The sequence below is a fragment of the Blennius ocellaris genome (genome assembly GCF_963422515.1).
Source record: "Blennius ocellaris genome assembly, chromosome: 4".
Taxonomy (NCBI): domain Eukaryota; kingdom Metazoa; phylum Chordata; class Actinopteri; order Blenniiformes; family Blenniidae; genus Blennius; species Blennius ocellaris.
In genome coordinates, this window is record NC_137653.1 from 27,196,997 (window position 1) to 27,219,840 (window position 22,844).

At 47.1% G+C, this 22,844-nt stretch overlaps 2 protein-coding genes across 3 annotated transcripts; one reads left to right on the forward strand and one right to left on the reverse strand.

Annotated features, from left to right (window-relative positions):
• Positions 1–10,000: 10,000 nt before the first annotated feature.
• On the reverse strand, positions 10,001–11,846 carry tp53rk (TP53 regulating kinase). Its single transcript, XM_080494618.1, has 2 exons — positions 11,620–11,846; positions 10,001–10,488 (listed from the first exon to the last, which is right to left on the reverse strand). Exons 1-2 carry the CDS (start codon positions 11,840–11,842, stop codon positions 10,031–10,033), a joined length of 681 nt encoding a protein of 226 aa, XP_080350744.1. The 5' UTR covers positions 11,843–11,846; the 3' UTR covers positions 10,001–10,030.
• A 1,168-nt stretch (positions 11,847–13,014) lies between these two features.
• On the forward strand, positions 13,015–20,779 carry slc2a10 (solute carrier family 2 member 10). 2 transcript variants are annotated; one of them, XM_080494701.1, is made up of 6 exons: positions 13,015–13,334; positions 15,621–15,676; positions 16,850–18,082; positions 18,782–18,904; positions 19,538–19,673; positions 19,746–20,779. In XM_080494701.1, exons 2-6 carry the CDS (start codon positions 15,673–15,675, stop codon positions 19,840–19,842), a joined length of 1,593 nt encoding a protein of 530 aa, XP_080350827.1. In that variant the 5' UTR covers positions 13,015–13,334; positions 15,621–15,672; the 3' UTR covers positions 19,843–20,779. The 2 variants fall into 2 exon arrangements, with proteins under 2 accessions (XP_080350827.1, XP_080350828.1); XM_080494702.1 differs by having other exon boundaries at positions 13,306–13,406.
• The last annotated feature ends 2,065 nt before the right edge of the window (positions 20,780–22,844 follow it).

Sequence of the window (22,844 nt, forward strand, 5' to 3'; positions counted from 1 at the left end):
TGATCCTAGGGTCCCCCCCCCCCCCCCCCCCCCCCCCCCCATTAGGCCGTCCCCTAAATATCAGCTCAATTAAACACACCTTGTTAGCATGCTAGGCTAGTACATGTTGTCTACCTGAAAAATCACACAGGTTACTCCCCAGGTGTCCCTGACCTAGAATCTGGTCTTATATCACATGCTAATCTGCTAAGCTAACTAGCCTAGCATTAGCAATTAAAAGCATTAGCATTAAACTAGCCGACTAACCTGTAATTTAGCTAATCCCTAACACACACACACACACACACACACACACACACACACACACACACACACACACACACACACACACACACACACACACACACACACACACACACACACACACCTGTTTTCCACACAGGTCTCACCAACAAGCCCTCCAACTCAAATGACCACATTGGTCATTTTTTCGAGCTCCAAAATATGACCTCTCAGGACGAAGGGTGCCAGAGAAAACTAATGGCTGAAAAAACAGCAGTATTCATAATAATATAATATATAAAACTTGTACTTGACAAGTATATATATAAAGTTTGTTATAGCATGTCTAATATGGGACCATTGAAGGGTTTTCTTGCACTGTTTTACCAGTGCTGCCCAGTCAAGGTGAAATTAGGTGGAACGTGGCCCCTGAACTAAATCGTGTTTAACTGCCCCGGTCCCGGCCTCCACTGGCCTAACGCCTAACGCTCACTTCAACATACTTCATGTGGGATATTAATAAATCAAGCCCAAAGGCACTACAGTATATTTCATAGTGACTTTCTTATTTCAGTTATGGTGGACCTGCAGATACATTTTGAAAAGTGAATAAATTGATATCTGGATAATCCTTCATTCCGCCTGGCAGCGCCGAGTCCAGCATCCATCAGAAATATGTCAATAAATGAAGAAGCAAAGGAGACGGGCCGTCGGCCAGATTCCAACATGACTGTTGGACAAACTAATGTGCTTGTCTCGGACCATGAAATAACCTTGACGTTCCAATCCACAGGAAAGCTTTGCCTTCATAAAGACCAGCAAGCAGACAGCAGCTCTTCAGGCTTCATAAGAGAAGAAGAGGGAGATGATTATCAGTATTTTTTTTTTCAATTTACATGTGTCATTACGTTAAAACCAAATTAATCTAAAATAAATGTTTTATTGTCATTGGAAGACAAAATTGTACTTGGATTGAGAGAATTAAAGGTAAAATATGTATTACTATTGCAAAAGGTAGAGTAAAGTCTCATTATCATGAAAGTAGTGTAGTGAATGTACATGCAAGCAGACACACGACCTTACAGTACTTGAGAGATCAAATTAGTCTGATATTGGAATACAGTTTCTTTGAGAGCGTTTCCTCCGGTGGCCTTCGTCACGTGGAGCCAAATGAAGGCTACATTTAGATGAGCTTCAGACGTGGCGGCGGCCTTGTCCACCTGGAACGATGCATTCGGCCTTGGATCGCAGACTCCGGCCAAGGCGGTCTCTGAGTGTGTGTGTCTGTGTGTGTGTGTGTGTGTGTGTGTGTGTGTGTGTGTGTGTGTGTGTGTCGGTGTGTGTGTGTGTGGTGTGTGTGTGTGCGCACCAGCAAAGTTTGATTCCTCCACTTAAAAAGCAGTCTAATGACGTATTGGAGTTTGCCCCTTTAAGGGGCACAAAAAGAAGTTGCAGCATTTTAGCGGATAACAATACGGATGAATCTCATTGAACTAATAACGGTGTCATAATTCATCGAGGACGACTCCGTATCGTCATGCACGGCATAGCAGAGGTGTGCAAATATTGAAATAGTTGAAAGAAAAAACAACAACTTCTACATCATATAAAAGACCATTAAGTGCTGCCATCAGGTGACGTTTCTGAAGAAATGGAAATACACTGGAAACAAAGTGTGTTTTAAAAACTGACATTCCTGAGAAGAAGAAAGATTGTGGACAAACTGAAGGCTTAATGGACTTAATGTAGGGTATCTGATAGTCCCTCGTCTCTCCTTTCCTAGCCACCTTTCCTTAACCCCCTGGAGGATGTCACGGGGTTAAGGAAAGGTGTTTGGACACTTCCTAAAGGAGTTAGGAAAGGCAATCATGTTTGTAAATTGTAAAATCAAAAAACAAAGAAGAAGAAAAAAGAGAGATGTGAAATACCACGGCCTTTTGGGCACCGTCCCTAATAAATCTTGTCTCTCTGTATTCGTCTACATCCTTTTCTCTACACGCTATCCCTTATGGAGAGGGAGATTTGATATTTTCACACAGATTTTGGCCTTTAACCTCTCTGCCAGGGACAATAAAAGTATATCCTAACTTACTCAGGATGGTGTGTCGTGACGTCCACTCATCTCTCCTTTACTCTCATTCTTTCCTTTCATTTTTTTAGGTTTTTTTTTAGGTTTTTTTTTATCGTAAAATATTAAAATAAATATGCAATTACTTACTGACAGTGTGTCCCTAAAGGAAGTACTAGCTCTTGTTTTCTTTCCACTTAAAGCACAGGTCTCAGGTCACTTATGTGGTCTTAACTGGAGTTCATGGCTGATATATTTTGACTTTGAAAAGCACAGATTCAATTTAGTTGATTTGACGGTTCTTGCAGAGAAATACAGAGGAGGATCAGGAGCTGCACTGCCTCCATGCATGCAAAAAAGAGAAGAATGAGGACATTGATGCAAATTGAACCTTTAAACATGTAATGCAAGAGTGACTCAGAGAGACGTGAGTTCATAGTATTCCCTTTTTAATTACTGCAAACACTTTTCTTTCTTATTCCTATCAAGCCAAGCTTATTTGATCGTTATTATTATTTCTCTCACTTTGTTTCAAAGACATTTACAAGAAATTCAGTTGTAAAAAAAAAAAGCGTGTTTCAGTTTGACCATCGACTACAAAACTCATGTCAGGAAAACACAGGCGTCCCTGTAGTGTCATTACAGTGCTCACTGGCGCCCCCCAGAGGAGTCCACCACACTCTTCAGGCCCTCGCTTGTACTCCCGACAATATGTGCAATGAAGACTTTTATAAATGATGTAACATGTGAGGTTACAGGACTATGAAGCTGTCAAGTAAAAAAAAAAAAAAAAAGTAACCCCCCCAAGTAATTATTAAGGCTGTTGTGTTTGTTGTGGTGGAAGAGCCTCTATTCTCACATGATTTCACAAACAGCCCTGCTTAAATCTTTAGTTTCCAAACAGGATCAGGCGACATGTCGTAGACACACGCCTACCAATGCTTCAGAATATATCTGCTCAACATTTCTGACCAGATATACACCCTGTGGACGAGAGTCGTTCCTAAACCACACAAGCTGCTGGTTGGTGGGAATCTGCATGAAAACCGTGAAACACGGGTCTGAGCTCAGAACTGATGACAGTGTGAGCAGGGCGACACTCCTCAGGTGATCGTATCAGCTAAAGTGTTCAGGGACAGTGTGACTTCAGTGCAGCACATTGAGAGTAGCCTCAGGAGACCCTCAACTATTTTCATACAAGTTAAATGAAGCTGGAACACAAAGCTGAAGAAAGTGAGGGAGAAGCACAGCAGTGGATGTCAGTGACTCAGTAGGTGGTGTGAGGCGTTCAGCTCAGGTGTGTGTGTGTGTGTGTGGGGGGGGGGGGGGGGGGGGGGGGGTGGTGGCAGGGTGAAGACCCTCTCCTCAGGCTCCCTCTGGGCGCTGTGCACCACCTGACAGCTGAACCTGGACCCCCCGTCCTGCTGGCCGGGGGTCACTTTGAGGAAGCTGAACATGGAGTAGAGGCCGTTGACGTTCAGGCTGGGGGGGGTGTTGAAGACGCCGGAGACGACCGCCTCTCCGTCTTTGGTCCACGTCACCGACACGTCCTGGGGACAGAAGTCTTTGATGCACAGGTGCAGCGTGCACTCCTGGTGCAGCAGAGGACACGGGGGGTCGCTGTCGACGAACATCACCTGAGGAGGAGTTCCTGTTGGAACCAACGTGTCGTCCTGTCAGACCACTGGGAGGTTCCACTGCTACAGTCACATGCCACTGACTCATTTTGACACAAGGACGCAGTGATAAATCAAGTCAAGTCCTGGTCAAACACACACTGTCAGTCTTCATTCAGTTGATGGGTGCCACATATAGCGTATCCATCCAGGTCGTGGTGCTTGGGAACGGAGAAGTGTAATTTTGGGATGAAATAAGTTTATCCTTTGACCCAATCTGGACGTACACAACATGTTAAGCTTCGCTCTCTTTCTCTGTTTATTTGCTGGAATAAATTCCATTGATTTGCTTGCAATTGAATCATATTGTTCAGAAGTGCATAAGGGCAGGCTGCGGTCCAATATGTCCACGTCGTTGTGTCTGCATCAGTTTGTGTGTGTGGAGGGTGGCAGGGTGGGAGGCTACCTTGCGTGTTGATGTGATACAGGACGTCCTTGTAGCCCGGGGTGGAGAAGCTGCAGTGGTAGACGCGGCAGGTGTACTCGGCACGCTCGTCCTCCCGGGCCATGAGCAGCTGGATCTTACTCCACACGCTGTACAGCCGGCTGTGGTCGGAGAAAGGCCCGAAGTGTGTGACGGTGCGGATCTCCTCGCCGTCGTTCCTGGACCACTCCAGGTGGATGTCGGAGGGGTAGAAGTTCTCCACCCTGCAGCAGAGGACCAGCAGCCTCTCCACCTTCGGGATCTGAGGGATGCTGGTGATCTGGAGGAAGGACGGCTTCACTGGACGTGAGGAGGAGACGGGGAGGAATTGACAGTTCATACAGGAGGTGAAGATAAAGAACCTCCACTGAAAATACAACATTTCACACGCTTTCAGATGAAGTGTGTCTTAGTAGCACGAACAAGTTTACAACCAGAGGAAAATGAGGATGAAAGAAGAAAAGAGGGGTAAAGGCTACCTGACAATCATTACATCTAACAAAACAGAGTGTTGGTGCTTCTAAAAAGAAATGCAAAGCAGGAATGATTGTTGCACTTTAACTGTAATGATTTGCAAGAATCTGTGCCGATGATTTAAAGGGGCCATATTATTTTAACACTTTACTATTTTAACACTTCCACATGTCGTTGGTCCAGAAACCTTGTATTTAAAGTTTCCAGCTCCTCCCTGATTCTCCTCCATTAGAATATTGCATCCTAGGAGCTACATTCAGAATCTGCTGTGTCTGTGTGAGCTGGACTGGCTCCGCCCACACATGTCCATCTATGGGAAGAGGAGGTAGTACTTCCTCTCGTGGTGCCATGTGCCAGAGCAGAGCTGCCTGATTGTGGGAGGAGTCAAAGGGGGAGGAGCCTACCTTGATTGTGATTGGCTAAACCCCCTGATGACACTATATAGGGTTTGATTTCTGATTGGCTGGTTGGAGCAAAGCACTTTTTAAAACCTGGAACAAGCCAGGGAGAGAGAGGACACACTGTTTCCACTTCTGGGGCGTCGTTTTTTTTTTTTTTTTTTAATGCAACACAATTTTTTATTGATTGGTTCAAGAACAATGGGGTTTGTCATTCTGGTTACTTTCTCTGTGCGGTTGCTTCCAGGCCGATGGCGGTACTGACCTTTGACCCTGACGGTGGTCTCTCTGCTGAAGCTGCCGCCCCTGTAGAGCACCTCACACTGGAACCTGCTCAGGTCTTCAGCCAGTGGCAGACACACGCTCAGCACGGCGGCGTGATGTCTGCCGTCGGACAGCAGGCCGGCCTGGTGGCTCACGTCCTGCCTCAGCAGCGGGGAAACACTGTCGGCCTGCGGCGGCGAGCCGCCACTGGTTCTGAACCATCTCACTTTCAGCCTCCGTACAGACGCTCCCTGAATGGTGCATCTCAGCTCCGTCGGGACGTCGGCGTATACGATGTCTGGTTGGCTGATCTGAGAAACGCTCACGGCAGCTGCAAAGGGTTTTCAGATCAGTCTGATAATATCACACTTCATTTAGATGACTCAGGTAACCCTGTGTCCTCCCTCAGCTGCAGCAGGGACAGCAGAAAGTCTGAGGCTGTTTCTGCGGGTTTCTTCCCGTTAAAACAGAGTTTGTCCTTCTGTCTATAATCTAGATCTATAAATGGACGTCTCAGACGTGTGTTGTTCCTCATCAGTCGGAGTACAGATTCTTTGGTCCTCACTATTCAACCAGTCACGATACTGCAACTGAATAACCTGATACCACCATTGGTGCAGTGGTTGGCCCTGCAGGCTCACAACATGAATACAAAGGACTGAATCCAGGGTGTGCTTGTTCTCCCTGAGCCTTGAGATCTCTCTCTAAACTGTCCAGCTGTAACGTTAACTCTGGTTTACTCACAGTCCAAATTTGCGACGATGTGTAGTGTAGATGTTAAAAGGGAGATACAATCATCTTAAATTATTAATAAATGTACGTTTTATTCACAATTATTGCCAAAGGTTAAGAATAGTGTCACGGGGTGCTGGAGGCAATCCCAGCTAAATATGGCTGAGGGCAGGTACACCTGGACAGGTGAGGGCAGGTACACCTGGACAGGTGAGGGCAGGTACACCTGGACAGGTGAGGGCAGGTACACCTGGACAGGTGAGGGCAGGTACACCTGGACAGGTGAGGGCAGGTACACCTGGACAGGTGAGGGCAGGTACACCTGGACAGGTGAGGTCAGGTTCGCCTGGACAGGTGAGGGCAGGTTCACCTGGACAGGTGAGGGCAGGTTCACCTGGACAGGTGAGGGCAGGTTCACCTGGACAGGTGAGGGCAGGTACATCTCCAGTCCATTACAGAACAAATACCCTCCCAGAATCACAATCACAGCTCAGGGAAAGTGAGATTCACCAGTTAACGTCACAGACGTGTGTTTGGACTGTGGGAGAACCTGGAGAAAGTCAGGGAGAACATGCAAACCCCACACAGAAAGAGCTGGTCAGTATTTGAACCCATGAACTTGTGGTTGTGAGGGGAGAGAGCTAACCACTGCTGCCCTGCAGAAGGTTCTACCAACGACTGAAACGGACCTCAAACAATGAATTTTCTGTCCAGCAGCTGCAGCGGCCTGCATTGGTATGTTGTTTGTCTTCCCTGGGAATTAATTACATCCTCATGATGTGACTATAATATTTCCATAAACACATTGTTCAAACCTTTTTACAGTAAATGTCTGCTGACGCTGATACACACCTCTGCAAACCTGCCAGTAGAGGAGGAAGACGAGTCCCATCAGGAAGGTGACGAGCAGCAAACTGACAACAGAGACAAGCACCAGAGTGCCGGCGCCGTAGGCTGGATGTGACAGAGCTGCAGGGGAAACACACCACAAGTCAGCGTCCACCTGGAGCCCATGTGGATCCAGTTAGACCCAACCAGGATCCATCTGATTCTACCTGGACCCATCCTGAACCCAGCCTGGATCCACCTGATCATATCCTGGATCAACAGAGATCCACCTGGACCCATCCTGGATGTATCTGGATCCATCATGGATCCACATGGTCCCATCCTGGAGCCACCTGGAGCCAAAGTGGATCCTACCTGGATCCAGTTAGACCCAACCAGGATCCTACCATGATCTACCTGGATCCAACCTTGATCAACCAGATTCCAACTTGGATCCAGGTGGACCCAGGTAAGATCCAGGTGGATCCAGGTAAGATCCAGGTGGACCCAGGTAAGATCCAGGTAAGATCCAGGTGGACCCAGGTGAGATCCAGGTGGACCCAGGTGAGATCCAGGTGGACCCAGGTGAGAGTAATGTGTGAGCCCACCTCGGACTGTGAGTGTCACAGACTTGTTGTACAGCTGGTTGTAGCTCTGGTGCTCCACCTGGCAGGTGACGAGGATCCCCCCGTGTGTCACGGTGGAGGAGTGCAGCGTGATGCCACTGCGGATGCTGAAGGTCCCGTCAGGATTGCTGCTAGCTAACTCTGTGCACACGCGGGCCAACTGGCTGAAAGCGCCGTGCGGCGCGTGGGAGCCGCTGGCGAGGCGCCACATGACGTCCACCTTCTCGGGGTAGTACCCTGTGACGTCACACTGGATGGTCTTCTCCTCCCCCTCCGTCACCTCCACTTTCTCTGGGAGAGACACTGAAGGCCGAGCTGCAGGCGGAGCCACAAACATCCTTTAGTGACTCAGTAAACATCCACAACAAGAGGAGCTCCACTAAAATAACATGGATTAAACAACATTAACATTAGACCACATTCAAAGATATATTCAGTATTCTTTAACACCATATGGAGCACTTCCTCAAGTACAGTGGAAAACTAATTAACACGAGACTTTTAAATGCTATTATGAGCCATTTATATACAGTGGTGGTTGGTATAAGAAAGAAAAGAGAAAAGAAAAGGATAGGAAAGGAAAGGAAACGAAATAAAACAAACTACAATAAATCTAAATGAAACGAAATCAAATCAAATAAAACAAAACAAAACACAATAAATCGAAATGAAACTAAACTAGATTAAATTAAATTAAAAATAAAATGACAAAAATCATACATTTCAAGATTTACAAAATACAAATTTCTCTCAATTAGATATTTTCTTAGTGGAGGTAAGGAGGTAATGTTTCATTAACAAGAAATGTTGTTAGACATTATCCTTGTCACGTATTTGTTGTAATACTGATTAAAAAAAAACCAACAAGCCAAAAAAACCACTGCACAAGCCAAGAGCATTAAAATGACATTAATTGAAATAAAACCCCGATGAAGATGCTGCATGTCTCCTGCTGATATGAGATGACATGCTATAGTGGAAACACTGGAAAGTATTTGGCACACACGATTTAAAATCTTATTTGGAGACATGATAGATGAAGTTTGCAATTCCTCCACTTTACTGTATAATCTCAAATCTCGATTTCAAAATCTCATTTCAAGATTTCTAATCAAGTAAAATGTTCTACGGACAACTTCACAGCCTAAAAGCAATTTTATTCTCAACTTTTATACACCTTTATTTGGGCGAGCCGTTTTTGCAGTGCAGACGCGTTGGTAAAAAATACTTCCTAATCCTGTTTCTACATCTGGTCGCGGTAACCTTTCAACGTACCCAGCACCTCCAGGGCCGTGGCCTCGGTGTGGACCACCGGGGTGATGACCCTACAGGTGTACAGGCCCTCGCTCGCCACCGTCACGTTGCGCAGCAGCAGGGACGCGTCGCCCCGGAGCAGCCGCCCGCCGTCCACCGCGGCGTCTCCCCTCCCCTCGCGGGCCCGCCCGTCCTCGAACGTGTACACCACGCTCTTCCCTCCACGCCGGTCCACCACGTTCCACTGCACGGTCAGCGCGCCGGGCTTCAGCGGCTCGGGCCCCCGGTAGAACAGGCAGCCCAGCGTCGCCCGGGAGCCCAGCCGGGCGCTGAGCCGGCCCGTGGGCTCCGACCAGGAGCCTGGAGGCGAGGCGGAAGGAGCAGAGGTCAGGCGGAGGTGGAGGGGGGGGGGGGGGGGGTCACCATCGGGAAACCCATGGACCCGCCCGACACTCACCTCCGCAGTGCAGGGCGGCGAGCAGGCCCGGGATCAAGACTTTCACAAGGTCGCCCATGGAGCCTCAATGGTCATGGTGTCCGAACGCGGCCCCGGGGGCGAGACGTGTGAAAGGTTTCAAACCGATTTCCCCCCCTCCCTGGAGTGTGAGCGCGTGACGGCGAGGCGGTAACGGGTAAACACTCACCTGTGTTCTAACCGCCGCGGCTCCTCCTGGACTTTCAACCCGCAAAGTCCGCCCTCCTGACGGAAACCACACGAGCCTTCAGCTTTTACAACCGAGGTTAACAGTCTGCTGGAACACACACACACACACACACACACGCAAACACACACGCAAGTGTGTGTGTGTGTGTGCTCTCTTCCAGCAAAACTGCCCACCACAGTATGAAAAGTGCAGGAGTTTCTCACACTGCCGAGACTCTGTGTTTTATTCTGACGCGATGAGCAGAAATCACAAAAAGTGTAATGACGGCAGCGTGATACATGAAACTGTAACGGCTGCTTCAAGAAAGCACAGGAAGCCTCGTCACTTTATTAGAAAATCTTTATTGTTTTACATATGAACCATCTTTGACCTCCCCCCCCAACAAATGTCCTTCCTGAATCATCCCACCATGGACCTCTTCCTCCCTCTGAGCCGAACCTCGTCCAGCTTGGCGATCACGGCGGGGGCCTTCCCGGACGCGGCGGCGTAGCTCTTCAGCAGCGCGCGGAACAGCGCCTCCGTGTTGGGGTGGGTGCTGAGGAAGGCCTTCTCCAGCACGTACAGGTCCACGCCCTTGTCCTCCGCCAGGGCCGAGATGTAGCTCAGGCCGAAGTCGATGAGGACCAGGTCCGTGCCGCCGGCTCTCAGCAGCATGTTGGAGGTGGTCAGGTCTCCGTGGATCACGTCCTCGTCGTGCATCTTGGCCAGGGTGCGGCCCACGCGCCCCGCCAGCTGGTCCAGCGCTGCGTCCGGACGGGAGGCGATGTAGTCGCGCACCGTCGAGGCGCCGACGATCTCCTCCAGGAAGATGCAGTGGGACGTGTGGTCCACGAAGTAGACCACCGGAGCAGGTATGCCTGAGGAGGACAGGCTGACCTCAGTCTCTGCTGAAATCAAGGCCTGGAAATCCACACACTCATATTTATGGGTTTATATGATAGCTTGACGGAGTGTCCTCTTGTTTTGATTTGGGGTTTTTTCTATTGGGGAAATACGGATGAACAGAATAAAACTGAAATATAGAATTATCTCCCAATGTTGAGCTTCGTGTGATTGAACAACCCAATATTAAGGTACAGAACAAATCAAACTGGAAAACATTACAGTAGGAAACGAGGCTCCATCAGTCCACGCCCACTAACTGTATGTATAAATATGTAAATATATATACAGCGCTGGGATATACAGATGAACTGATGCTACATGTCATCACACAGCAGAGAATGTGAGGGAAGAACTATTTTCCTCCGTCACCCCCGCTGTGAAAAACAAACACAAACAATAAAAACAACACTCACAGAAAGAGAAAGAGTGTCGTACATGTCAAAACACTGATATCAAACATGGAGCTGCCCAGTGGAAGGTAATATAAGAACAGTGATGGAATACAGCCATTGTGACGTCATCACACTTGGCTTTGCGGGTTTATTTTAGCCAGTTTTGCCAGAGAAGTGAACTTGATGTAGAACTTTGCATTAGATGATGCTGAATTTTACACATAAGACGCCATTGTTTACTCTTCCAGTCTGCTTTAATCTTTTTTAGTTTTAGATTAAGCTTCTTGAATTAAGAGGGATTTAGTTGTGGTATATTATCGAGATCAGGGGTTAATTACATGTGAGGAAAGTTGGGGACTTGGTACGGAAAAGAGTGTTGAATTTGAAAGTAATGGACTATTGAGAAGAGACGTTGAAGTACATGACGCAGTCTGTCGACAGCACCAGTCCCTATATTACTTGTTTTTGTATCTGCAGTCCAGTAATAACGACAAAGATCTAGGAAGGATAAACTCTGTAGTTTGTGTCTCTGCAGTGGCCCAGTTAAATTAAACAATAGATTCATCAATCATTTATAAAATATATAAATGTTTGGGTAGGTAAACATGTCTACACTGGAACAACCCAAGACATTTGGGAGGATATTTTATGTCATTAATTACAGACATGAGGCATGTCGATTTGAAGTGTCGCGTGCGTGTGTGTGTGTACCAGCCCTCCGGCAGCGCAGTATGGACCGGACCTCCTGCACGGTGCGTCGCTGGCTCAGCTTCTCGTCCAGCAGCGGGTGTCGGTACCGCTTCGGGAACCTCTGCTTCACGATGGCCGGCTTCCCCACGAACTGTGTCCGGTACACGCGAGCCTCCGCGCCCTGTTTCAGTAACTCAGCGCCCGCGAGGAGCGGAGCCGCCGCCATGACACCGTCCTGCGCCATGTTTACATCCGCCTGCAAAGAGGACTTCCGTGTTCTGTGTCGTGTAGAGCTCCCCCTGGTGGCCACAGCCCGCCCTGCAGACAACAGCTCCTCCTGAAGGCCACAGCTCCACCTAGTGGCCAAACCGCAGAGTCACAGGCCGACACATGAAGCGTTCAGTGGTTTGAATGGAAAACAAACAGTCCTTACAGGATAATCCATATTCTGTCTTTTATTTGGCCCCTTGGTTGTTCAACTGAGATTATTCAATGAAACCAGTATTTTTTTACCTCGTGTTTTAGTTTTTTGTTCAGAAAACTTCTCAACTCTTACAGTAATTTTGATATTTTTGGTCTTGATGATTTCTTTTAACAACACGTGTGTAAACTGTCTGACTGGGTTCATTTAATTTATGATGACAATGACTAATGGCGGCTGTCCTACAGCGGGCCGCGCGCCAAAGTCACTGACTGTAGTCAGTTCTTGCTTCTACTGTTTCTATGGGCTGAAGCAATGGTGATTATTAACACTGTTACTTACATCTCTACTCATTTACCCATTCAAAAGATTACATTTTTGCTGAAATGCTGCAGGACGGGTTAAACTTGCTATATTATTGTTATTTTTGGGGAAAAGGGGGGAAAAAAGCACACAATCATCCAGAAATGTGTTAAAAGTTTTGCAACCATGTACAGGTTAGTTAATGGTTTATACATGTTTATAGAAGCCGAAGCACATAGAGTTCACGGCTCATTGTTAGTCTGTTGGCATGAATATATTGGACATTATTACAGTTTATTAATTTATTTAGCAACTTTATTCTGTTTCTGTGTGGATGAGGGGGGGGGGGGGGGGGGGGGGGCTCTATTGACCAGCCACCACTGCCCTCCAGTCTCGAGAAAACCAACATGTGATTGTTGGTGTTGATATATTGTCAACATGCGTCATCATCCCACATATTAATATGTTGGGAGATGATGATGGTCGTCACAGGACCGCTTCTGAGCCGCGGGCTCTTTGTCGACCCCTGCTGTCCGAGCAGGGGATTGAAGGAATGAAGGAATGAAGGAGTAAGAGAGGGAGAGGGAGAGGGAGAGAGGGAGAGAGGGAGTCCTCCTGTAACTCGACACGGCGCCACGTCGCAGAACTTCCTGCAGGATGTAAAGTTTAGTTTCCCGGCTGCTCGTCCAGGATCAGGCTCACTGACACTCAACCAGGTCTCCTGCTGCTGTTTTCCACGGAACCTTCAGAGATGACATTAGTTCCACTTTTATTTTTAATTCCTCTGTAGGGAAATCCTGAGCTGCCGATGCCTTTGTGCTTTTGCACTCCTAAACCTTTTTTTTAATTCTTGCTCTCTTTTGTTACTTTCCTTTTTTAATCACGTGCACGTCTTCACTCCCCTGCACTGCTCGGTTGTTTTCCAGTTTGACGTGAAGGTGAACTGAGCAGCAGGATCGTGGTTAAACTGCAGAGCAGGAATGTACAGAACAACGTGGAAACATGAGTGCAGGTCAGTCAAGTCTTGTACATGATGCACAGTGATGTCATGGAGAATCCGCAGCCCTCTGAACACGTACAACAGGTTGGGACCATGTTTTCAACAGTGAAGTGTAAATTATTCCTTTGTTTACAACCTCGAACATGAGCTGGGGGAGTTGTTCATCCCTCCTGCAAAAACACAGTGGAATGGGAAAAATGATATATATATATATATATATATATATATACACACACAGTGGCTTGCAAAAGTATTCATACCCCTTGAAGTTTTCCACATTTTGTCACATTACACGCCACAAACATAAATATATTTTATTGAAATTTTATGTGAAAAACCAACACAAAGTGTCACACAATTGTGAAGTACAAAGAAAATTATACATGACTTTACATTTTTTTCACAAATAAAACACTGAAAAGTGCAGCGGGCATGTGTATTCCGCCCACCTGAGTCAACACTTTGTGGAACCGCCTTTTGCTGCAATTACAGCTGCAAGTCTTTTGGGGTCTGTCTCTACCAGCTTTGCACATCTAGAGACTGAGAGTTTTTCCCATTCTTCTTTGCAAAACAGCTCAAGCTCAGTCAAATTAGATGGAGAGCGTTTGTGAACAGCGGTTTTCAGATCTTGCCACAGATTCTCGATGGGATTTAGGTCGGGACTTTGACTGGGCCATTCTAACACATGAATGTGTTTTGTTTTAAACCATTCAATTGTAGCCCTGGCTTTATGTTTAGGATGGCGGTCCTGCTGGATGGTGAACCTCCGCCCCAGTCTTTTGCAGACTCCAACAGGTTTTCTTCCAAGATTGTCCTGTATTAGGCTCCATCCATCCTCCCATCAACTCTGACCAACTTCCCTGTCCCTGCTGAAGAGAAGCACCCAGAGCATGATGGTTCCACCACCATGTTGGACAGTGGGGACGGTGTGTTCAGGGTGATGTGCAGTGTTAGGTTTCCGCCACACATAACATTTTGCATTTAGGCCAAAAAGTTCAATTTTGGTCTCATCTGACCAGAGCACCTTCTTCCACATGTTTGCTGTGCCCCCCCCCCCCATGGTTTCTGGCAAACTGCCAACGGGACTTCTTATGGCTTTCTTTTAACAATGGCTTTCTTCTTGCCACTCTTCCATAAAGGCCAGATTTGTGGAGTGCAGCCCAATAGTTGTCCTGTGGACAGATTCCCCCACCTGAGCTGTGGATCTCTGCAGTTGGTCCAGAGTCACCATGGGCCTCTTGGCTGCATCTCTGGTCAGTGCTCTCCTTGTTCGTCCTGGAACTTTAGCTGGACGGCCGTGTCTTGGTAGGTTTGCAGTCATACTCTTTCCATTTCTGGATAATGGATTGAACAGTGCTCCGTGAGATGTTCAAAGCTTGGGAAATCTTTTTATAGCCTAACGCTGCTTTAAACTTCTCCACAACTTTATCTCTGACCTGTCTGGTGTGCTCCTTGGACTTCATGGTCCTGTTTGCTCCCCAATATTCTCTTAACAAACCTCTGAGGCGTCACAGAACAGCTGGATTTGTACTGAGATTACATTACACACAGGTGGACTCTATTTAGTCATTAGGTCAACATTCAGTCATTCAGCAGTCATCAGGAAACTTCTGAAGGTAATTGGTTGCAATCAGAGAAAAGGGGGCTGGATACTTTTGCACGCTGCACTTTTCAGTGTTTTATTTGTGAAAAAAAATGTAAAGTCATGTATAATTGTCTTTGTACTTCACAATTGTGTGACACTTTGTGTTGGTCTTTCACATAAAATAAAATTCCAATAAAATATATTTATGTTTGTGGCGTGTAATGTGACAAAATGTGGAAAAGTTCAAGGAGTATGAATACTTTTGCAAGCCACTGTATACATATATATATATATATATATATATATATGTTATTCAAACCGATTTCTCAGGTTTCAGGATTTCTGCAGCATGTCATGTACTTTCACAATGTGTCTCCTCCAGGAATCTATGGAGTCAAAACGACAGTTAAAAACTCAGCTTGTTGTATAAAGACGTGGTTTTCACGACCCGCTCGCAGTAAAACAGAGGAAAACATCAGCTGTTGTGTGTCGCCAGGTTTCCTCTGCTCAGACTCCCCACCGCTCCGTCACCCCCAGCTGCTTGACATTATCATCAGCCGCACATTTATTCCTTCCCCATCTCAAGTGGACGTCCTAATGAAATCAGGGCCGTCAACAAGAGGGTTGTCATGGCGACCGCGCTGCATCAGACTCGTCTTTTTGTGAAGCAGGTTATCGCTGTAACTCTTGTTTCTGTGCTCGTCTGGCCGCAGGTGCATCCAAACCAGGACCTGACTGCTGTGCTCACGTAGCGCGACACAAGCCATGGGTACGTTTTTAACTCTGACTTTCAGGTTGTTTCCACTTTGAAGCCAACTCGTGTAGATATTTCACCTAGAAGTCACTCACTTTTAGTTTGACGTGAGGAGACGGGCCTCTCTGTGAAGCTCTGCAGGATGGTACATGTTGCGTCTCACCATTGAAGCTGCAGCTTCGGTTCTGAATCTACATTTAAAACCTGAGAAGTCATGAAGGTACATGTCTCGTGTGCCTATAGAGCCTGTGTCCACTGCAACTTTACATGAGTCTTTCCACATAAAGACCAAAACAATGACGATCTGCACGTTGTGATTTAAAACGCCGGCCTCGCTTTGCATTCGGTCATTGAAGGTTTGCACATCAAAGTAGATGTGAAGAGCAGCTGCAGAGAGAGGACAGTGCTCAGGATACTGGTTCAGACAGAAATACTGATGAAACGTGAGGACGTGCAGGCTGAACAGCCCTGGGCTGCTCCTGAACAAAGCTCAACAAACTGCATTGTGTGTATTCCAGGTCTCCACATAAACATGCAAGCAAAACGCTTTCAACCAGCGTTTTATACAACTAAACGGTGCAATGTGTAATAAATGTTGACTTCATGATGTATTATGTATTTGCTGCATATTATGACAAAATATGGATGTTCCACTTTTTGTTTAGAAAATGTCATAATTTGTTGCATTATGGGATAAATGTTGCCCTTTAACTGTAGACATGTTTAATAATGAAAAACATTAAGATTCAGTTGGAGCAGAATTATATGTCTTTGTTTCGCTCATGTCCTGCCAACATAGTGACGGTAGAATGAAGGGATTTTACGTCAGGTTGAACTTCTTAGATCTGCTGCCGTTGTGGCTGGCAGGTTTTTAAAGTTACAAGCCAACCAGTATTTCCAGCAGCCTTTTCTTTTTCTCTTGAAGAACTGAGACCAGGTTGTAACTGTCACTGCGTGCATTTAATCAATGAACCCGCATCATTTGTAGTAACTATGGCAACAGGAAACAACTTACTAGAAAATGTGGCACATTTGATTACAAAATGCAGCGTTATTACATAATGAACTGAACATGTCTTCCATTATTACATAATGCGGCGCTGCGGACCTTCCCGCCTAAAAAGTGCAGAACCAGGAGAAGTGGTGTTTCAGGACCAGTGCCAGGTTTTCTCTGTGTTTCCCTCCCAGGCTGCTCCGTGGTGCTGTTGGCCGGCGTGGCGTCGGCGCTGGGCGGCCTGGTCTTCGGCTACGAGCTGGGAATCATCTCCGGCGCTCTGCTGCAGCTGAAGCGGGAGTTCAACCTCTCGTGCGTGCAGCAGGAGGCGCTGGTCAGCTCCTTGTTGATGGGGGCGCTGCTGGCCTCCCTGGTTGGCGGCGGCCTGATCGACCGTCACGGACGCAGGAACTGCATCCTCCTCAGCAACGTCCTGGTCCTGGGCGGCAGCGGCGTCCTGCTCCTCGCCTCCTACCCGGCCCTCCTGGTGGGCAGGGCCACGGTGGGCTTTGCCGTCTGCGTCTCCTCCATGTCCTGCTGCATCTACGTGTCGGAGGTGGTGGCGTCGGAGCACAGAGGCCGCCTGGTGACGCTGTACGAGGCCGGAATCACCGTGGGGATCCTGGCCGCCTACGCCGTCAACTACGTCCTGTCTGACCGCGCCGGAGGGTGGAAGTGGATGTTTGGATTCGCCGTGGCTCCGGCGCTGCTGCAGCTGGTCTCCGTCTGGTTTCTGCCCCCCGGCACCGAGGAGTCCCCCGGCCGACGGGAGCCGACGGGCGCCGTGGAAACCCAAGGACCGGGCGACTCCGCCGAGGTTCCGTTCAGCGTTCTGGATCTGTGTCGGAGTCGAGACAACATGAGGAGTCGGACCGCTATCGGCCTGGGACTGGTTCTCTTCCAGCAGTTCACCGGCCAGCCCAACATCCTCTTCTACGCCTCCACCATCTTCCACTCGGTGGGGTTCCACAGCGACGCCTCGGCAGTGCTGGCCTCGGTGGGCTTGGGTTTGGTCAAGGTGGTGGCGACGCTGGCGTCCATGTTGTTCTCGGACCGAGTGGGCCGGAGGCCCCTGCTCATCGGCGGCTGCTCCGCCATGGCCGTGTGTCTGGTGGCCATCGGGCTGCTCAGCGGGAACTCTCTGACCGGCAGCCTGAGGCCTTGCGGCTCTCAGACTTTCGGCGTGAACCAAAGTGTCACGCCTCACTTACCCGCCAGCAATATGACCGCTTTCACTTCTCCTCCTGATGACGAGCCGCCGCCTTTTAGAAACGCCTCCCAGGGTGAAGACGGGGCGCTGGGTGAAGCCCGGCGGGGTTCGCTGGGCGGAGCCGGACAGTCTTCTCCACGCAGCACTTTGAGGAACTGGATCATTCTCGCCAGCATGATGGCCGTCGTCAGCGCCTTCGCCGTTGGATTCGGACCAAGTTTGTACAAACGAATGATTTTAGAAGATGAGCTAGAGATTCTGTCACTTTTGCCACGGTGCAACAAGTTACAACTCATCTGGAGCCACAAAACGCATTTTAGCACCGATATTTAGAAGAAGAGAATTGCTTTTAAACGAGTGTGCAAAGCTCAGGCTTGTTTCATGGACCTGAGCCGAGTGAAGACATTTCGTTATTCAGCCTTTTGCAGTTCTTTCACCTGTTTTTCTAACATTACTTGTTTTTCTATATAAAATGTGGCAAATAACTCAACATCCATTTGGAGCGTCAGGAATCAGAATTAAGATTAATTGACTAAATAAAACAATTTTCCTCTATTTATTGTATTAATCCTGGTTAACTTACCAAGAGGAGACATTGGAAGCTCAACAGGACACAGGTTAGGATGTAACACACGGTTTTAGATCACGAGCTACTGAACTATTTATGACTGAAGTGTCACATCTATGGTTTCAAACTGTAAGGTGAGGTTTGTCTGAAGGCTTTCCTGCTGTGCAAAAGACTAAACCTCCCCAGCTGGCACACCTTTGGTGTTGTAGCCTCGTTTAAAGCTGCAATAGATGCATCATCACGTATTTGGCGTCGTCTCACACTGATAACGTGCTTGAACTTCTACAACCGTCCTGTCGGCCCAATATCAAAGTCAGTGTGACGCTTGGGCGTTCTGTGTGATTTCAGTGACGTGGCTCCTCCTCAGTGAGATCTTCCCGGCGGCGGTCCGAGGAAGGGCGTTCGCCTTCACAAACTGCTTCAACTGGGGCGCTCACCTGCTGGTCACCTTCACCTTTTTAAACGTCATTGGTGAGTTTCAACCCTCTCCGCTCCTGCGTTGTGGAGAAGGAGTCCAGAGGAGCCGCAGACACGGCAGGACGAGGCTCCCCGAGGACAAGCAGCCCATTTCAGTCGCGCAATAATTCCTACGGTGTGTTTCAGGGTCAGAAGTGGAGGCCACCATCAGGGTAGAGGTACACTCGGTAGAGCGCAGACCTTCGCCAACGCCACCTTGCAATGTGGAGGTTAAATGACGTTCTGGTGGTTCTTAGTCTTTTGTCCCCTCGGTGAGGTGTCCTTCACGGGACATTGTTAGGGACATTATTCACTAGCTTTTTTTGTGAATTACTTGGAAACGGTGAGCCGCTAATATACTCAACGGTCCTGAGGATTTCATGCTATTCAGGCTAATAGCTTTTGCGAAAAGTTGGTAAAATATATACCAATACAGAAATACATGCAAAAACATAACCTTCCCCCCAACTTCCCTTGGCGAAGATAACAATAATAAACAGCAGGGCCAATAACCAGAAGTGATGTTGGTTCAGCTGCTTTTATTAGAGCTGAAACGTACGATGCAATCATGTACAAGCGTGTGGGCCGTGTTTCATTTTCCTGTCCTCCTCATTGTGTGTATTCCTGTGCACGTTGTGTGTTGGTCAGATGCGATCGGTCTGGCGGGGGTGTTTCTTGTGTACGGGCTCACGGCGGTGGCAGCCACACTCTTCTTCTACTTCCTGCTGCCGGAGACCAAGGGGAAGAGTCTGGAGAGCATCGACCGGGAGCTGCGTCTGAACAGGTGCAGCCTGCACTGGACCAATCATGTCTCTGTGGGCTCACACCTGAGACCCCTGTGTGTGTGTGTGTGCAGGTTTTACCACAGCAGGAAGTGCTGGAGCTTCTGTCGCGATGACAACACTCCCCCACAGTACCAGAGGGTTCAGTACAGAGAGAGCCTCTCAGAGTGAACGTCCTCAACGGGAGTGGACACGAGACACGACCTGGGCGGCGGCTCATCCGGGGTCCGAGCTACTGAAGGTCTACGTTTATAAAACCCGTGCAGACGCATAGTGAGGCTGTTCCACTGACAGGAGGCACCGAAGACTGACACACATCACTGAATCATGAACACTGAATACTGGGCTCCAGAGATCAATGCAGTGTGATTTAACCAAAGGTGTTCATGATGGTGTTTTTACTGAGTCTTAAAACGAGGCGTAGTCTGCTCAGCGAAGTGATGGTCGTTGGTCAAACATATCCACCCAATCAGATTAGCTCCCTCCTGCCCAGTAATTTGATTGACAGTATGTGAAAGGTTTCTCTTCACCCCAACAGAAAGTCTGTCTTAATAAATGACGTCACATGGATCAACATTTGATGCTTTCCTTGCATAGACAGATGTTTCCAAAGTATTTATTTCATTCATGTTAATAAACAGTGAATTGTATAGTCTTTGATAAGGAAGTGAGAAATGACAGCTCTCTGATGGTGAGATCTTTACAGGAAAGTGAAGAATAAAGGAACAACTGTGTGAACAATTTAATCTTCTTTTTAATGGTTTACGAAGGGTTAAACTGTGTATGTCAGTGTTCTGCTCTGCTGAAGCAGTGACCTGTTTGATGTGTGGAGTTAAATGAACACCTGTTTTGGAGGATCCAACCAAACCGACACACACATTTCTGTTCCGTCCTGTGGATCCTCTGTGGTGCTGAAGGTCTCCGGTCTGATCTACAGGGAAGTTCCGTCTGGGTGTTTGGACGCTTCACACAATCTGTCCGTGTCTGCGGTGCCGTGGCTGCATTCTCAGAGCACTTTGCTAATTAACTCCTTGGTGGTTAAAAAAATGTCGAATTACAGCTTAGACCTTGAATAAGAGACATTGCTTGTACACTTTGTCCCAATAAAGTGTGTTGGTGCAACATAAAAGTACCTTGAACCTCCCACTACTGTAATAAGGCGGCCGGTGGATCCACACGCTGCACAAGGTGTCTTTATTTTACACTGACCGCCTGCCGTAAAAAATGTCTGTACGCCACTGAATAGTCTGGTTTTGTCCCATGTTTGTATGAGACTGACAGCATGTTACCAAGGGAAGTAGTGGCACTGATTATTTTCCAGTTAAAGCACTGTTTTTAGCAATATATCACAACCTTCTAATCACTCAAACGTAATGACTGAGCTTTCAACATAAACTCACTTTTTAAACCTGCCATTAGCTCAGTTGGTTAGACTGTGGTGCTAATGACGCTAATGTCATCCAGCAAATATTTAAAGTAAAGTGATGGGACTTGTTAAAGCGCGAGAATCATAGTTATTGAAGTGCAAGGCTTTATCGACGGCTTCCCTTTTCTTTAGATTCACGTGTCAATAATGGGCACAGTGACACGTTAGACCTATGAATCGATCCTGGTCTTTATTATTGAGGTGCTTTTAGAAAAATGAATGTGTTTTGGGGCTGGTTTACTTTGAAATGACAGTTAGTCTGAGTTTAGGGAAAACAACAGGTGTCTTTTCAAACAGCAACACATCAATACATCTTTCCAAGCATTTTAGAATGTTTTGATAGAAACCTCAAAAAAAAAGAAGTGCAAAGTAAGCTGCTTGTTTCAGTCATTAATGAATATGAGCATATCTAAACTTTTATAAACATGAACAAACCTGAAACATTTTCAAGATTCTGAACACATTTCTGTTTGTGTGAATTTAAAAATATCAGTGATGGAGAAAGTTGAACCTGCAGCTTTTCAGCCAAATGTCTCCTTTCAAATGGTGAATTAGAGGTGACAAGTTAATAAGCAGAGACTCAGCGCCCTCTATTGACCAGCGCCACTGGTGGTGAGAATAAAACTGAACCCATCAGACACACCAGCTCACTTTATCAAACACAAAATGGACCTTTAAACCACATTTCCACTGATCAAGAGAAGAAATCGTGAATTTTTAAGATTTCAAAGCTTTATTTGAGCTTTGAAACACTTTTAAAACCTTGTGTTCTGTCGTCTCTCAGTCGCAGGTCTCTCTCTCTCTCTCTCTCTCTCTCTCTCTCTCTCTCTCTCTCTCTATCTGCTCTCTCTCTCTGCTGCCTCTCAAAACTCTTTCAGTCATTGCTCTTGCTCCTCTTTCTCGCTCTGTTCTTTCAACTGCTGCCTTGCTCTGTCCACTCTCTCTCGCTGCCCTTTCTCTCTACTCTCTCTGCTCTCCACCGTCTCTCTCTCTGCTCTCTCTCTTTCCACTCTCTCTCTCTCTATGTATTTGCTCTCTCTCCCTCTGCTCTATCCCCCTCTCCTCTCTCTTCTTCTGCTCTCTCTCTCTCAACCATCAGTGGGGGTTTTGCTCTGGGTGAAGTGGGCAGAAAACCATCCAGGTCCTCCACTGGATGAAACCCTCAGTGTTTTGTATTATTGCAGTAATTCACTCGCCCTCCCTCCATCTCTCTCTCCCTCCAGTCCAATACATCGCCCCGCCACGGAAGCAATGTTTAAAACTTGTTTTTTCTTTAAAAAAGGAGAAAAAACCCACAATCCCACAGTGAAATTCTTGCCCTGTTACAATGTGGACACTTATAGACAAGTGTTTGTACTGTATATGTACAAACATTTGTTTTCTTTTAAAATATGGTGGGTGCAGCTCATGTTAATTTTTTTTAAATAGTGCACACTGTACTGCCTGTAGTCCATATTGACGTCATCATCGACAACCTCAACATTTTTTCACAATCACACACTAAAGTCACACCTAATTGAAATATTAGTCAATGAAGATTTTTTAAAAACTGCCTAAAAATTGTAATTGTTTTCAGTAAACTTCACCACATTCTTTTTCTACATGACCCCAAGGTTCCTCTGGGTCAACTGACAAATAGACTCACTGCAGCTTTTTTCCACTATTACACGCTTAAATTATACCCAATACATGTAATGCTTGTAGTGAATGAATAATATGAACTTATTCAGGATGGTGACATCCACTC

Coding starts and splice junctions, on each gene's coding strand:
- tp53rk (XM_080494618.1), bottom strand. CDS start 11,842: ATGGCGCAGGACGGTGTCATGGCGGCGGCTCCGCTCCTCGCGGGCGCT. Junction 10,489..11,619: donor ACTGCGCTGCCGGAGGGCTG/GTACACACACAC, acceptor TGTCCTCCTCAG/GCATACCTGCTCCGGTGGTC.
- slc2a10 (XM_080494701.1), top strand. Junction 18,905..19,537: donor CACCTTTTTAAACGTCATTG/GTGAGTTTCAAC, acceptor TGTGTTGGTCAG/ATGCGATCGGTCTGGCGGGG. Junction 19,674..19,745: donor CGGGAGCTGCGTCTGAACAG/GTGCAGCCTGCA, acceptor GTGTGTGTGCAG/GTTTTACCACAGCAGGAAGT.